At 46.0% G+C, this 14,058-nt stretch overlaps 1 protein-coding gene and 1 long non-coding RNA gene across 6 annotated transcripts in view; both read right to left on the reverse strand.

The window, feature by feature from the left end:
* The window catches only part of ALMS1 (ALMS1 centrosome and basal body associated protein), a 55,898-nt gene extending 51,970 nt beyond the window's left edge, over positions 1–3,928 (reverse strand). For all 5 annotated transcript variants that reach the window (XM_031588135.2, XM_090139918.1, XM_031588133.2 and 2 more), the window contains exon 1: positions 2,500–3,928. In XM_031588135.2, coding sequence (XP_031443995.2) covers positions 2,500–2,553 — 54 coding nt within the window. In that variant the 5' untranslated portion in view covers positions 2,554–3,928. The remainder of the gene's footprint in view (positions 1–2,499) is intronic.
* A 6,305-nt stretch (positions 3,929–10,233) lies between these two features.
* LOC149918332 (uncharacterized) lies at positions 10,234–12,187 on the reverse strand. The gene is made up of 3 exons (XR_016466548.1): positions 12,025–12,187; positions 11,761–11,916; positions 10,234–11,352 (listed from the first exon to the last, which is right to left on the reverse strand). It is a non-coding gene; the product is annotated as an uncharacterized LOC149918332 (long non-coding RNA).
* Between the last annotated feature and the right edge of the window lie 1,871 nt (positions 12,188–14,058).

Consider the following 14,058-nt stretch of genomic DNA (forward strand, 5'->3'; position numbering starts at 1 on the left):
GGAGGAAGTTTTTCACTCAGGGTGGTGACACACTGGAAGAGGTTGCGGATGCCCCATCCCTGCAGGCATTCAAGGCCAGGCTGGATGTGGCTCTGGGCAGCCTGGTCTGCTGGTTGGTGACCCTGCACATAGCAGGGGGTTGCAACTGGATGAGCACTGTGGTCCTTTTGAACCCAGGCCATTCTATGATTCTATGAACGTAACACTTCACAACGTAGTTTCTCATTCTTGGGTAGTGCAGCTTCATGCACATGAGTAGCACTACTCTTCAAAGGAACCTCACATGACATGAACACCATAATGGAAATCATCTCTCCTTTCCAAAGGAGTTCTTGTTTGACATTCATCACTGATGAAGAAAGAAATACGAAAGTTTCTCAGTTTTGAACCATCAAATGCTTGAATACTGAAACTCAAGCCTCCTTGCTTTATTCTGACTCACAGACCACTCAAAATAATCTAGAAAAACATTATACAACAGAACACAGCGCAACCAGTTTATTATTTCTGTGTAACACATTTTGGGCTCTCTAATGGACATGGAAACTTTGCAAGGCAGGCCTTAAAGAATCCTCACAATCAAAAACAAACTGTCTTCATTGATTATAAAGTAGTACAAACAGTAAGTAGTAGTGCTATGTTGATTACAGAGTTCCTTCTCATTCTTATAGCTCAACACCTTTCAGAAGTTCCATAATGCCTTTGAACAACTGTAAACTAGCCCTTCAGAAGGAAGGTAGAGCTTCTGTTCCTCCTTAGCAAGCCAAAATTTCATATGTAAGTTGACTACATGTTTCTTTAGGCAGTTCTGAACACAGTTAACAGCCTACCACTAACAAGCTGCATTGCTTTATTGCCTACAGATAAGAAGCAAGCAGGGCATGGTAGCACACACCACTTAGTCCTTTCAGTAGAAGCTTGTTGATATACAGCACTCATAAAACTACAACCCTAGGTGTGACAACTTTTACAAAGATGGGCTTACAGAGGTAGCCTCTCTCTGCTGATTGAAATTATAGCTAACGTCTCTTGCAACAAAAACACAATAAAGGTGTGAGAGCAGCCACACCAGGACAAGCAGAAGATGCAGCTGGGATCTCCACCCGCACCCCCCCTGCTCACAGCAGGCAGTGTGCTGGCAGCATGCTTGGCTCAGGTCCATCTGGTATTCCCAGCTCGGAGCTCTGGTTGTCAGAGCAGCAACTAAACCACAGGGCTAAACAAATGTGGAGAAGGAAGCGATGGCTACCGTAAGACAACAAAACACAGAACCCCAAATGGGGCAAAATTATCTGAACTATGATGAATACCAAGAAGATAAAATGAGATGCAGGAGGCAAGCTCACTGGTCTGTAACTTTCTGATAAGTTATATGTGAGGTTAATGAGGAAAGTTGCATCTGTGAATCAGTGTGCAGATAAACTTCGTTTCTACTTAAATATACATAAGGATGCACAATCACACAAGATCTTCTGTTTCCTAATAACACACTGTGAACATTTTTCACCAAAAAGCTTCCAAACTGCCCCACTTGAACCCCTCTGCTTACATTTGTTGACTTGCTTTTACCATGTCACACTTACTCAACTAACTGCTTTCATTCATTTAATTCCTATTAATTGCCCAGGTAAGACTGAATCCTGTAGCAACCCATGATTCTTCCTGGGGAATGTTTGCAGATAGCAGTGTGACAGCAAGCACTGTGAGATCTCAGAGGTCCTTCAGAGCTCCAAGGAGAAGCTTTGCAGTGAGCTTTTTGGTTTCAGAGAATTGTTTTGAGTTACAAGGAACTCTGAAGGCCACCTAGTCCAACTCCTCTGCAATAAACAGCAGCACCCACAGTTCCATCAGCTGCTCAGAGCCCTGTCCAGCCTAACCTTGATGCCTCCAGGGATGGGGCACCCACTGCCTCTCTAGGCAACCTGTGCCAGTGATTCATCACCTTTAACACCAAAAACTTTTTCCTCAAACCCAGACTAAGTCTCTCCTCTTTGAGCTGGAAATCATTTCCCTACTTTTCAAAGAGGCTGTGGATGCCCCATCCCTGGAGGCATTCAAGGCCAGGCTGGATGTGGCTCTGGGCAGCCTGGTGTACTGGTTGGCGACCCTGCACATAGCAGGGGGGTTGAAACTAGATAATCATTGTGGTCCTTTTGAATCCAGGCCATTCCATGATTCTATGATCCACAATCTCCTCATCTCCAGCACTGCAAATCACACAGAGCCCTTCAGGGTCACAGGGGGCTCTGAGGGGCTGCTCCATCCGCTGGAGTTGGAGGCACAAAACCAGGAAGGCACAAAGCAGGCAGGCCGATGCACACACACACACATAAACTGAAGGGATGGAGGGGGAAGGGACCAGGCCAGCTGCAGCCCCTCTTTGCCCAGAGAAAGAGGAGAGCGGCCTATGTGGGCTCAGCTCCCCCACCCGCACCTTCCCTGCCGGATAACCCCCTCAAAACCCGACTAATCGAGTCGCTCAGCGCTGCTCATACTCACAGGAACCCGCTGCTCCTCCTCCTCTTCATCCTCCACCTCCTCTCCCGGCTCCATGGTCGCCGCGCTGCCCAGCTACCACAGCGCCCTCCGCGCGCGCCCACTCTGCGCATGCGCCGCCGCCCCGTCGCTAAGGACTCGCCGCGGCCCCGCGCATGCGCCAACGGTGACCGTTGGAGGCGGGAGCGGGCGGGGCGCCGCCGAGCGGCGGCTGAGGGAGAGCGCGGGAAAGTGGGCGGGCGGTGTGGTGCCCGGATGGGGGGTGGGAGTTGGGGTTCCACACGTGTGGGTGTGGTGGCTGTATGGCACGGCTCCCATAGAGCGAGCTGGAGTTCGTAAGAGTCTTACCGTCATTAGGGTTCGAAAAGACCGGTGTGATCACAGAATCACAGAAAGGCCGGGGTTGGAAGGGATCTCAAGGATGATGAAGCTCCAACCCCCCGCCACACGCAGGGCCACCAACCTCCACATTTCACAGCAGCCCAGGCTGCCCAGGGCTCCATCCAACCTGGCCTTGAACACCTCCAGGGACAGGGCATCCACAGCCTCTCTGGGCAGCTGTTCCAGCACCTCACCACTCTCTGTAAAGAACTTCACCCTGACATCCAACCTAAATCTTCCTTTCTCCAACTTAAAACCATTTCCCGTTGTCCTGCTGTTGTCTACCCTTTCAAAGAGTTGTTTGTAGACTCCCTTCAGGTACTGAAGGCTGCAATGAGGTCACCCTGCAGCCTTCTTTTCTCCAGGCTGAACAAGCCCAGCTCCCTCAGCCTGTCTTTGTAGGGGAGGTGGTGCAGCCCCCTGATCATCTTTGTAGCTCTCCTGTGGACCCTCTCCAACAGCTCTCTGCCCTTCTTGTACTGGGGGCTCCAGACCTGGACGCAGTACTGCAGATGGGACCTCACAAGAGCAGAGTAGAGGGGGACAATCACCTCCCTGTGATCACATAGTCCAACCCCAGCACACCCCACCATGCCCACTGGCCATGTCAAGATGGGGCTCTGTGAGGCACTCAGTTCAGTGAGTTCATAGAATCATAGAATGGTTTGAGTTGGAAGAGATCCTTAACGACCATCTGATCCCATTCCCTGCAGTGAACAGGAGCACGCACAGCTCCATCAGTGCTCACAGCCCCATCCAGCCTGACCTGAATGTCTCCAGTTATGGGGCACTCACCACTTCTCTGGACAAAATGTGTCACTGCCTCACTGCCGTTATTGTAAAAACCTTTTCATTTTATCCACTCTAGATGTCCCCTCTTCCCCCATCCTATCACAACACACCCTGCTAAAGAGTCTGTTCACTTCAAGCTCCTACAAAGCTTTCAAGTCGAGTTCCTACAAGCATCAATGGACTCACAGTTGGACTAGATGATCTTAGTGGTCTTTTCCAATCTTAATGACTCTGTGATTCCATGAGAAGGCTTCCAAGTCAAGATGGGTTCTTACCAGGCTTCCAGGTTAAGATGGTCCCTACAAGGTCCCCGTTGGTCTGGATGCCATTGAGCTCCTCTGATGGTTCTCATTTTGAGATGCCATGAGGGAACGTGAGCCCCACATTTCACATCGATGCCCCCATTCAGTACAACTGCTCCCATCTGCAATGATGTTCTGTGTTTTGGCTGCTTATCAGCAAGGATGATGGAGGAATTCCCCCTTCATTCCCATTCATCCAGCTGTGTTTTCCTTGCTTATCTTTCCTCTAAAAGATCAGGAGCAGGTGAAGCCAGAGCAGCTGATGCAAATCATTGATCTGACATGGCACAGTCCCTCCCCTGCGGCTTGAGAGGTACGGAGGAGTGAGAAGTCTCAAGGGCCATTGACTGAAGCTTTGCGATCCATGCTGCACAGACAGAGCATGATTTAATCATCCATACACTTATTGAGCTCCTTCTCAAAAGCAATTACGCTGTTCTGGTGTTGGTATAAGCAATATATCCAGCTGTCCATACACATATAGATCTTGACTGTCCATCTCTCTACGTATCGGACCATAAATAACTGCACCAGTTTTCATTCTCTGCTAAGCAGAGGGAAGCTGAAACAGGCTGAAAAAATAAAGGAGCTTCCACAACATTCTGCCTCCCGAGTTATTTATTCTCCTCACAGCAGTTATCTGCCACGTATCCAACGTAACATCTCCCAAAGGGCAGTGTATGTTCATTTCTGTCTCTGTTGATGCTGCAGTCAGTTGGGTGTTGTTTTTCAGCGCTAGATAAATCAGAAGAGCAAAATACATCAAGGAAAATATTCCTTAAAATAATTAAAATGCTGACAAGGAAATGCAGCTTTAAATCCAAACCCATCTGCTATTACAAATGCAATGAATTTTGCTGGTTTCAGGGCCATCCTTGCTTACACATATCCCCAAAAGTCATCACCTAACAAGGTGAGACTTAAGAAAGTGCTTTATATGAGTGTGCCTGGAGTAAGGAAGAGGCAGCAATAAGTGGATGCCTCCACAAGAACCAGCCTCCATTCTTGCTTTTGCTGGAAAGTACAAGGAATAGCCTGTTTGATTTCAGTGCCATTTTCCCCTAATTACAGTGGTACAAGGGAGAACAGAATTTAGCCCATACGTTGTAGTGCTAATAACAGTTCCAAATGTCATCTGTGAGAAAGCTTGCCATTTGCTTTTCTCAGCTGCGAATGACTGAAGGGCTTCTCTTGTCATACAATACAGAAATTCTGTCATATCCTTTATTTTTAGAAGAGCAATTCACAGGCAGAGAGGGGTGGAGGAAGGGTTTTCTGAATGTTTATCGCTTGCACATCATACAGGAAGCTGCTCAAATTCTTTATTAATTTTTCTAACAATATCCAGAGCCTTACTCAGTCTGAGATGTAATATGCTAAAATCCTTTCCAATTAAATGTCACTTGAAATGAAGATCAGAGAGGAATTAAAAACAGCCCATTGCTGTGGAAGATTATCAGAGAGAAACAGGCCCATCCAGTACGGCCTGCTTTGGCTTTCCCCAAAACTCCATGAATTCCAAGGGCTTTTAAAGGTGAGATATAATGTATTAAAATATAACTCTTAAATAATGCACTCGTTGCAAAGCAGAATATAAAATAGAGGTGTCCCTCATAACTGCAAGTGTCTGGCAAAAAGAAATATTGAGAAATGAGGTCCTGACTCGTGCTGGTGACATGAATGGCAAAGCTTTTGGCATTAGACTCTGTCTCATGCAGAAGCACCTGAGCAACTGAGGCTCCAGATGAGACCTCAGTGCAAGTGTTTAATAAAAACAGATAGAGAAGGCTCCAAGGAGAACTCATTGTGGCCTTCCAATACTTGAAGGGAGTGTATAAACAGGAGGGGGGAATGGCTGTTTATGAGGGTGGGTAATGATAGGACAAGGAGGAATGGTTTTAAACTGAGACAGGGGAGGTTTAGGTTGGATTTTAGGAGGAAGTTTTTCACACTGAGGGTGGTGAGGCACTGGAACAGGTTGCCCAAGCAGGTTGTGGATGCCCCATTCCTGCAGGCATTCAAGGCCAGGCTGGATGTGGCTCTGGGCAGCCTGGTCTGCTGGTTGGTGACCCTGCACATAGCAGGGGGTTGGAAATGGATGATCATCGTGGTCCTTTTCAACCCAGGCCATTCTATGATTCTTCCATTCTATGAAGTAGACTCCAATTTGAGGGACCTGGACATGTAGAAAGCTTGAAATTTCTTTCTATCAGTGTTGCATAATATGTTGAATTTACATCCCATGTTACAGGGGAAAACTGGATCAGAAGGCTCTGAACCAGGGCCAAAACCAACCCTAAAGAGCATGTGAGGAAATAAGGACTCTGAAACTTTGAGCAGGAGGGTTCATCACCAAGAAAGCTTTATCCTCTGAATGAGGAAGCTTAGGATCCAATAACAAGCATGAAAGAATAAGCTGGGATAAGAAAAGGAGCTCCAGCACCTTCCTCCCAAAGAGTGGGTGATGCTAAGCCCTGATTTTAAGAAGAAAGAGAACACTTTTATCAGCCTTTCTCCACTGACCCCAAGCAGGATGGTGTGCTGCTTGTTGTAATCCCAGCTGACAACAGACAGTGCCACTCCTGCAAGTGTCACAGTCACAGTGTGAGGACTTGTGTCTTGACTCACATGTTATGCAATCCTCCTCACCAGGAAGCTAGAAAGAACCTATTAAATCTGCCCACACAGCGTCTCTAATGCCTGAGCTGAAAGCATTGGGAAATTATGATAGATGCATGGAGCCCTTCTCCTGGTTTCAGACAAATGGGGGGGAAAGTTCCTTCAGAAAATGTACAACTAATTATGGATTTTCCAGCTGAGATAATGTTTGGAGGTCTAACTTGTTCTTTAATTAAATCAGAGGTTTACACCGGAACGCTTACATTGCTGGTAGGAGTCTGTAGGGAGTAGCCTTGGATTTGGTAAATCAGCTGCCTGAATAAACCACTTGTCAAACTAAAATGTTACGTTCCCTGAATTATGTGCTAAGTTTAAACAAAAAAAAAAAAGGGGGGTAGAAAAATAAAAAATAAGTGAATTTAGTGGGAACAAAGAATGACAAACTGGCAGTGCTGGAACCTGGAATCTTTCTTTTACAGACAGGATTAGGATAGCACCTGTAGTACAATTCTGTCTGTGCCACCCATCAGTCCTTCAGCTCTGGTGGCAGAGGTCCCAAGAATTGTTTGTGCCGTATCTCTCATTCACAGCTTTCGGTGGATATTCAGCTATTGAAATGGGCTATCTCCTATAGGGTCATTTGAATCATTCCTGCACTTCTCTAGGCTCACCTCTTGCTACTTATCCACATCTACTGCCACCTGAGATGGGGCAGACAACCCAGGATGTCTATCCAGAGCTGGTAAATCTGACACCAGACCTATGGGAGACCTGTGCCCTTATGGAAATGGACACGTGATACCACTGGGCATCTCAAGTAGCACCCGATGCCAATGTGGGCAACAGAATTGATCCTCAGATTTTAATTGACCGCAAAGGGAGCTCAAAAACATAATGTGAGTGCAGATGTTCACGTGTTGACATGCTCCTGTTTCAGGAGCCCCAGCCTTGTACCTGCAGCACTCTCAAGGGGAGCCACTCACTCAGTGCTCTCCAGACACGATCTCTGATGGCATTCTGAAGCAGCCTGCTCTCTTTCAGCATTGGCTGTAAACCCACAGACTGATTTTCTACCACACCCAGATGAGCAGCACTGGTGAATTCTTTTCTGTGCTCAGCCCTCTCACCTCCATCTCTCTTTCTCTCTTCCCTCTCTTCTATTTGTGCCTCTTCTGCCCTTCCTTCTCACTGCAAGGCTGCGCAGGCTTCACTCAACCAGGATGCAGGCTGGTTGGGATGGACAGGCAGCATGGCAGTCACCTCAAATTATGTTCCTTGTATGCACTTCTAATCTGAACTCTGGAGTGTCAACTACCTTTATAATCTGTGGGGAAAAATCATGCTCTTTTAGGGCATGAGTCAGCTGATCTGTTTTAAACATCTATTTTAGGATGAGATGAAGCATGCCAGCAAAGTTTCTGTTCTCTGTTGACTTTAAAGGGAACCTGGGGTGATTTGCTCAAGTAGAAATACCTGTACTATAAAAGTCAATCTTTGGTCTGATGAATCCCGACATTAAAGAGCAAGGGTGACTTCATCCATTAGATACTCATTCTTTTGAATTAATTCACTCAATCTTGAGTTCTGCTACGTGGCTAATACACCATTAGAATCTTGCACTGCTAGCTCCTTGAGATTCTTTTCTTGATCTGCTTCTCTATCAGAAAAGGATCTTGCTTAATACTTCCAAGAATTTATGGACAGAATATAGTATGAATTTCCCTGTGTCTGTGCTTTCTGCCCTCCATCTGCCTCTTTCTCTCTTCCATGGTCACTGATGCAGGAGTTCCTGATCATCCCCACACTTGCACTGAGAATCTCACATTGTCTACTGATCTCTTTCATCCCTTCCCTTACTGTCTCCTTACACCCTAATTTTTCACTGCTTATCTTCTTTTTCATTGAGTACAATCATGCTTTAAGTTCTGTTGTAGAATCATAGAATGGCATGGGTTGCAAAGGACCACAATGCTCATCCAGTTCCAACCCCCTGCTATGTGCAAGGTCACCAACCACCAGACCAGGCTGCCCAGAGCCACATCCAGCCTGGCCTTGAATGCCTCCATGGATGGGGCATCCACAACCTCCTTGGGCAACCTATTCCAGTGCTATCATAGCTGCAACCTGTTCTATCATCTTTAAAAACCCCCACTCTGAAACCCATTTTCCACCCCCATTCCTGCCCCACCTTCCTTTCTCTCTCCACCTCTAAGCTCAGTGGATGCACAATTGCTGCCACAGCATCGTAGAAACGGTTAGGGTTGGAAGGGTTTTTTGGAATTAATTTATCAGATCCAATTAGATCAGGTTGCTTAGGGCTTTGTGCAGTAAATGCTTCCAAGGATAGAGATACCAAACCTGTCTTGTATTCTCCCAGCACAAATCCTGGATGCTCAGGCTGAAGAGCCCCAGTTCCCCCCGTAGGGAATGTTCTTCAGCCCTCTGATCGTCTTCGTGGCCCTCCTCTGCACCCATTTCTAACACCTGTGCTTATTCAAGGCCAGCTGCAAAACCCAACATTTTGCTCTTGTTTCTCTATTTGCTGTGTCCTCTGGCTCCCTCCTCTCCATTGCCTCCAACTCAAGAGCTTGCTTTTCATTTTCAAGACCCTTTTTACTTACTGCCATGCATCCCTCACCTTTCATCAATCTTAGGAAGGCAGATCTTTCTGCCAGTGTCACCAGCCTCTGTGCAGCTGCCCAACCTCCGTGTGCAGATAAGCACCTTCAAGCCCTTTGCCATGCCACTGCATGCATTTTGCTGCTATTCCTGCAGAAAGCTGCCCAACAGCCTCCTGGGGTGCTGAGCTGACTTCCCGTCATGCTGGCTGACATTGTATCATTGTTTTCTTGCTTTCCTCCATCTGTCTGTTTCCATCTGTTATCTCTTGCCTTATCCTTAGTCCGTAGCCTTTGAGAGGCAGACTGCCTTTTTTTATTGCTGTGCTTGTGCAGCCCGTGGTACAGCACTTGTCTGCGTGCAGAGCTGAAAGACATTTTAATGATAAATATTCAATAAAATTAGAGCAGCCCACTCACAGTGATGGCCACCCAGCCTTCATCTCTCAAAAGTAGTAAAAAAGACCTTAACTTTGTATAAGACTTTACCTCTATTCCCCAAATCCTCTTCTGGGGTAATGGGAAAATCTCCATTTTAACTTTCTGATCGTCCTCAAATTACCTGCAATTATCAAACTCTGAAGTAAGACTAATAACACGGAACTCTGGTTCAGATTCAGCCTTGGCTAAGAAAAGGCTGTAAGCAGACTGAGCAATTTCAATTTAAGCAAATTAACGATTTAAATTTAGCCTGGCAACGAAAGTGCCACGAATCATAAACCGTCACCCCGTGTTAAATGCACAATCATCTTCTTCTCATAGTTGGGTATTATACAAAATCCTTGTCATTTGGTTTCTGACCAGTCTAAAATCATCGTTTTGGTATTAGTCACGCCGTGAATGTCTGGAAACTTACGATGCTTAACATTCTGTTTCTTACTTCATGGAAGGGTTTGGGGTTTTTTTAATTATTATTTTACTATTAAATACAGTACAGTACTATTCTTAGATAGAAACCTTTAACATTATCTGAGTTTTTATACTTAGTAAAGATAAGGGACCTGCTTGAGAAACTGTCTTATTTAAATACTCATTCCTCAATTTAATGTTGAGGAGCAGAAGCAGGAGATGATTCGGATCTTAATGACATTAATGAAGTTGATTATTTTAGGAATGCATGCTGCCACACAGGTTATCTATTTTAGAATGTAACAGCATCATAAATTAGATGTAGCAATTAAAAGAAAATGTAGCAAATGGAGATAATGAGCATTTTGGACAGATGGGTTGGTTGGGCAGGGGAGGTGGTAGGAAAGCAACAGTCACAGGTGTGCATTCTGAAGGATCCCGTTGTCCCAGTTGTTCTTTCCCAGTACAATCAAGAAGGAAGCAAGATTTCCTTGATCAGAAATGAGGATTATATTATCATTTCCATAGTCATTTCCCATGTTTTTTTTTAGCCAGGTATGTACACCTGAAACTTTGCCAATTCTAGACACCAAATCACTCCAAGGAAATCAGGTTTTAAAAAACATCTATTTCTATCTGATCATTTCAAAAGCCCAGCCAGAAACAGAAACTGGTTGTACTAAGCTCTGTCCAAGCACAGAAGAAAATATTTACAGATGAAAGACTTAAGAAATAATTACCCAAATTGCACTGTGATGGAGACAGAAATCGTGTTGGAGGCTTAGCTCTTGAAAAATCCCTTACCCCAGGAAGGAACTGCCTCTGCAGTTCCCATCATGAGAGCAGTCACGAGCTTTCCTTGCTCAACCTTCCAAATTCTTCTTTGTCATGAGTTGGGTCATCCATTCATTGCAGAACACAGACACTGAGCTCCCCACTGTGCAAAAGCCTTCCTTGAAGATGTGCATTTGGCTTTGACACTCTAGTGGTTGGCAATCCTGCCCATGGCAGGGGAGCTGAAACTAGGTGATCTTTGAGGTCCTTTTCAGCCCTGGACATTCTGATTCAATGACACATTGAGTTCATGTGAAGGTGCCATTAACTTGGCACCAGAGCCAACCTTGGTGCAGAAGATGTTCACAAAGTCTCAGCCATCATCAGTTCTAAATCACCTGCACCTGCTGCAGCTTGCTGATGGGTTCTGGTTGGGTTACAACATGCTCTCATCAGCTGCTGCTGTCAGCTCACTGCTCATCTGCACCATCAGGAGCACCATTGGGACTGCAGGCCTGGGGCTAAGGGCAAGAAAAGAAATAGAAGATGAAACAAAATGAAAGGTGATCAATAAAAAGTGTAATTCCACTGATAATTCCATCTGTCGGACTAACAGCTCACCCTTCATGTTTTCTTTAATAATAATAACTTGTGCTTACATAACATCTCCTAAACGTGGCTTCCTAAGGTTTCAAAGCCCAGTACAGCCATGTGAGGCAGGTGGGAATTCGTGTTGAATATCGCTATCATCACTTCTTCATTCTGCAGGCAGAGGAGCTGGCAGAGCTGGCTATGTGCTCTCAGCGCCGCAGGCAAAATTGTATCTGCTCTGCACAAACTGATTTCCTTGCACTGCTTCTCCGTCTGCAGCACGGCAGGCATGGAGCATAGCCAGAAAGGCTTGGACCACTTCTTGCCAGGATCCTGACCTGCTTGTCCCCTCCCTGTGGGGACTGTCCGCTCTGCTTCTAATCCAGTGTCAGCTGCACGGTGCTGTGGCTGCAGGTGGGATGTTCAGAGCTGGCTTTGCACTGCTCAGAGCTGTTCCAGATGACCATCTACTTTGTTTATGTCTAAAGACAGCGCTGCAGATTGGGAAGAAGCATTGGTAATATGTTTGTACATATCCCAGTGTTACAGATAACTATGGATAGATAACTGTGGAACAGGTTGCCCAGAGAAGTGGTACATACCTGGTCTCTGAAGACATCCAAGGTCAAGGAGGATGGGGCCCTGAGCACCTGAGGGAGCTGTGGGTGCCCCTGTTCATGGCAGGGAGTTGGACCAGATGGCCTTTAAACGTCCCTTCTAACTCAAATGACTCTATGATTCTATGGACTCATAGTAGTGCTTCGATATCTTAATCAACCTGGTTGGCCCTATGTTGGATTCTTTTTAAGAGAGACAAAGCCAGGTTCAAAGCCAAGTCCTTTAAATTCTCACTTTCACTCCCTGGGCTTCCTATGATGTCATAGAAACCATAATAAGTAGAATCACAGAATCATAGAATATCCCAAGTTGGAAGGGATTCATAAGAATCATCAAGTCAAACTCCTGTCTCCACGCAGGACAATTCAAAGTGGTGTTACCTGAACCAGTCTTTTATTTAATCATTTATTCCTTCATAGTTATGATGTTATATGGGTTATCCTAGACATGGCCCAACAAATAAATTGCTCTCCTTAGGCTACAAGCATGAGAAAGACCACTTTATCTATACTGGAAGAAAACAAGCAGACGAGCTGGACCTTGATCGACACGCGTACATGGGGGTGCTCTCTTGTACAGCAGGCATCCAAGCTCCCATGTAGACAATGGAGATCAGACCTATGGATGGATTCACAATGCATTCTCAATGGAACCTATGGACTGATTCACACTCCCTGGAATGCTTATATTTGCTCTGCTGTGCACCATCAGAGCAGGTTGAAGTGTCCGAGTTGTGAACCCAGACAGAAGGCAGCGAGGTAATCCACATCAACACATGGCTGGCTCACCCCAGCTCCAGCAGTCCCAGCTGTCCCCTGAAGGACTGTCCTTGGACTGGAGGATTATCCTCTTCCAGGGTCAAGATGGATTCCAACAGGGACCAAGTCCATTGGTGGAATCACCATCCCTGGAGGTGTCCCAGTACCATGGAGATGTGGCACTGAGGAATGTGGTCAGTGGGCATAGTAGGCATGGGTTGGACTTGGGCTTGGGGATCTTAGAGGTCTTTTCCAACCTTCTGTGTTGCAGAGAGCCATCAGCACCTCATTTATATCCCTGAAATCCCAACACAGAAGATTAAATTTATAGCACCTATTGACCCATATGTTCATGGTGAATCGCTCTAACTATGCTCCTTCAATCTTTTCCTATTCTCCCCTGCTCCTGTCAATACGGAAACAACTCTAAAATTGTGATTGATTAAAAATGCACTTTACTCCCTCTCATGCCTCTTCGGATGTTGCCAGGCTGGCTTTTCACACGCTTGCATTGTCAGAGACTGTTATAGAGAAGCATGATGCTGACTTCTGTCTGGCAGGTCACTCTCAGTGTGGGAGTTTGTGAATCCACACTTGAGAAGTGTAAGATGTCCGTCCTAATTCCTTGAGACATCTGTGAGCCCGGCTTCCTTGGAAACAAGGCTTAGGTGACTGCATTCTGCCTATGTGTGCATTTCTCTTTCTGTTTATCTTCCTGATTTAAGGGAGATAAAGTAATAACTGGCTGATGGCCATTGGGAAGCTGCAACCAAATGTTGTGAATTGCCCAGCCACAGGAGGTTTTTTATAGAGTCTGTTAATTAGAGCCTTCTGAAACACCGGGGGACCCAATTATGAGCTCCAGCTCTGTAGGACATCAGGCTTCACTGGTTCTGCTGATCACTGCCCACCTCGTTCACTTACATGGCTCATCACTCTTTGTGGGCAAAGCTCACTGTGCGTGGAGGCCCCATATTCCCAGTGTTACACTCAAAATAAACCTGAGTTAACCTGAGTTACCTGCCAGGCAAGTTTAAACAATAGTTTGTGCCCATTGTAGTGCTCTTTCTTTGCAGTCACCACGCAGGTGTCTATGCTGAGTGGTAGACATGGGTCCAATCTCTCTCATTCAGAGGAACCTCTGCACTTTTGGGCAAGACTGTGCTCCAGTTTGTGATCCAGAAGTAGAATATGAAGCCAAATAGGCAGCCACCCAGCTCCTCATATAGCCCAAAAGGATCCCATCCCAAATCAGAGCAG

The sequence above is a fragment of the Phasianus colchicus genome, chromosome 4 (genome assembly GCF_987193195.1).
Source record: "Phasianus colchicus chromosome 4, bPhaCol1.hap1.1, whole genome shotgun sequence".
Taxonomy (NCBI): Eukaryota; Metazoa; Chordata; class Aves; order Galliformes; family Phasianidae; genus Phasianus; species Phasianus colchicus.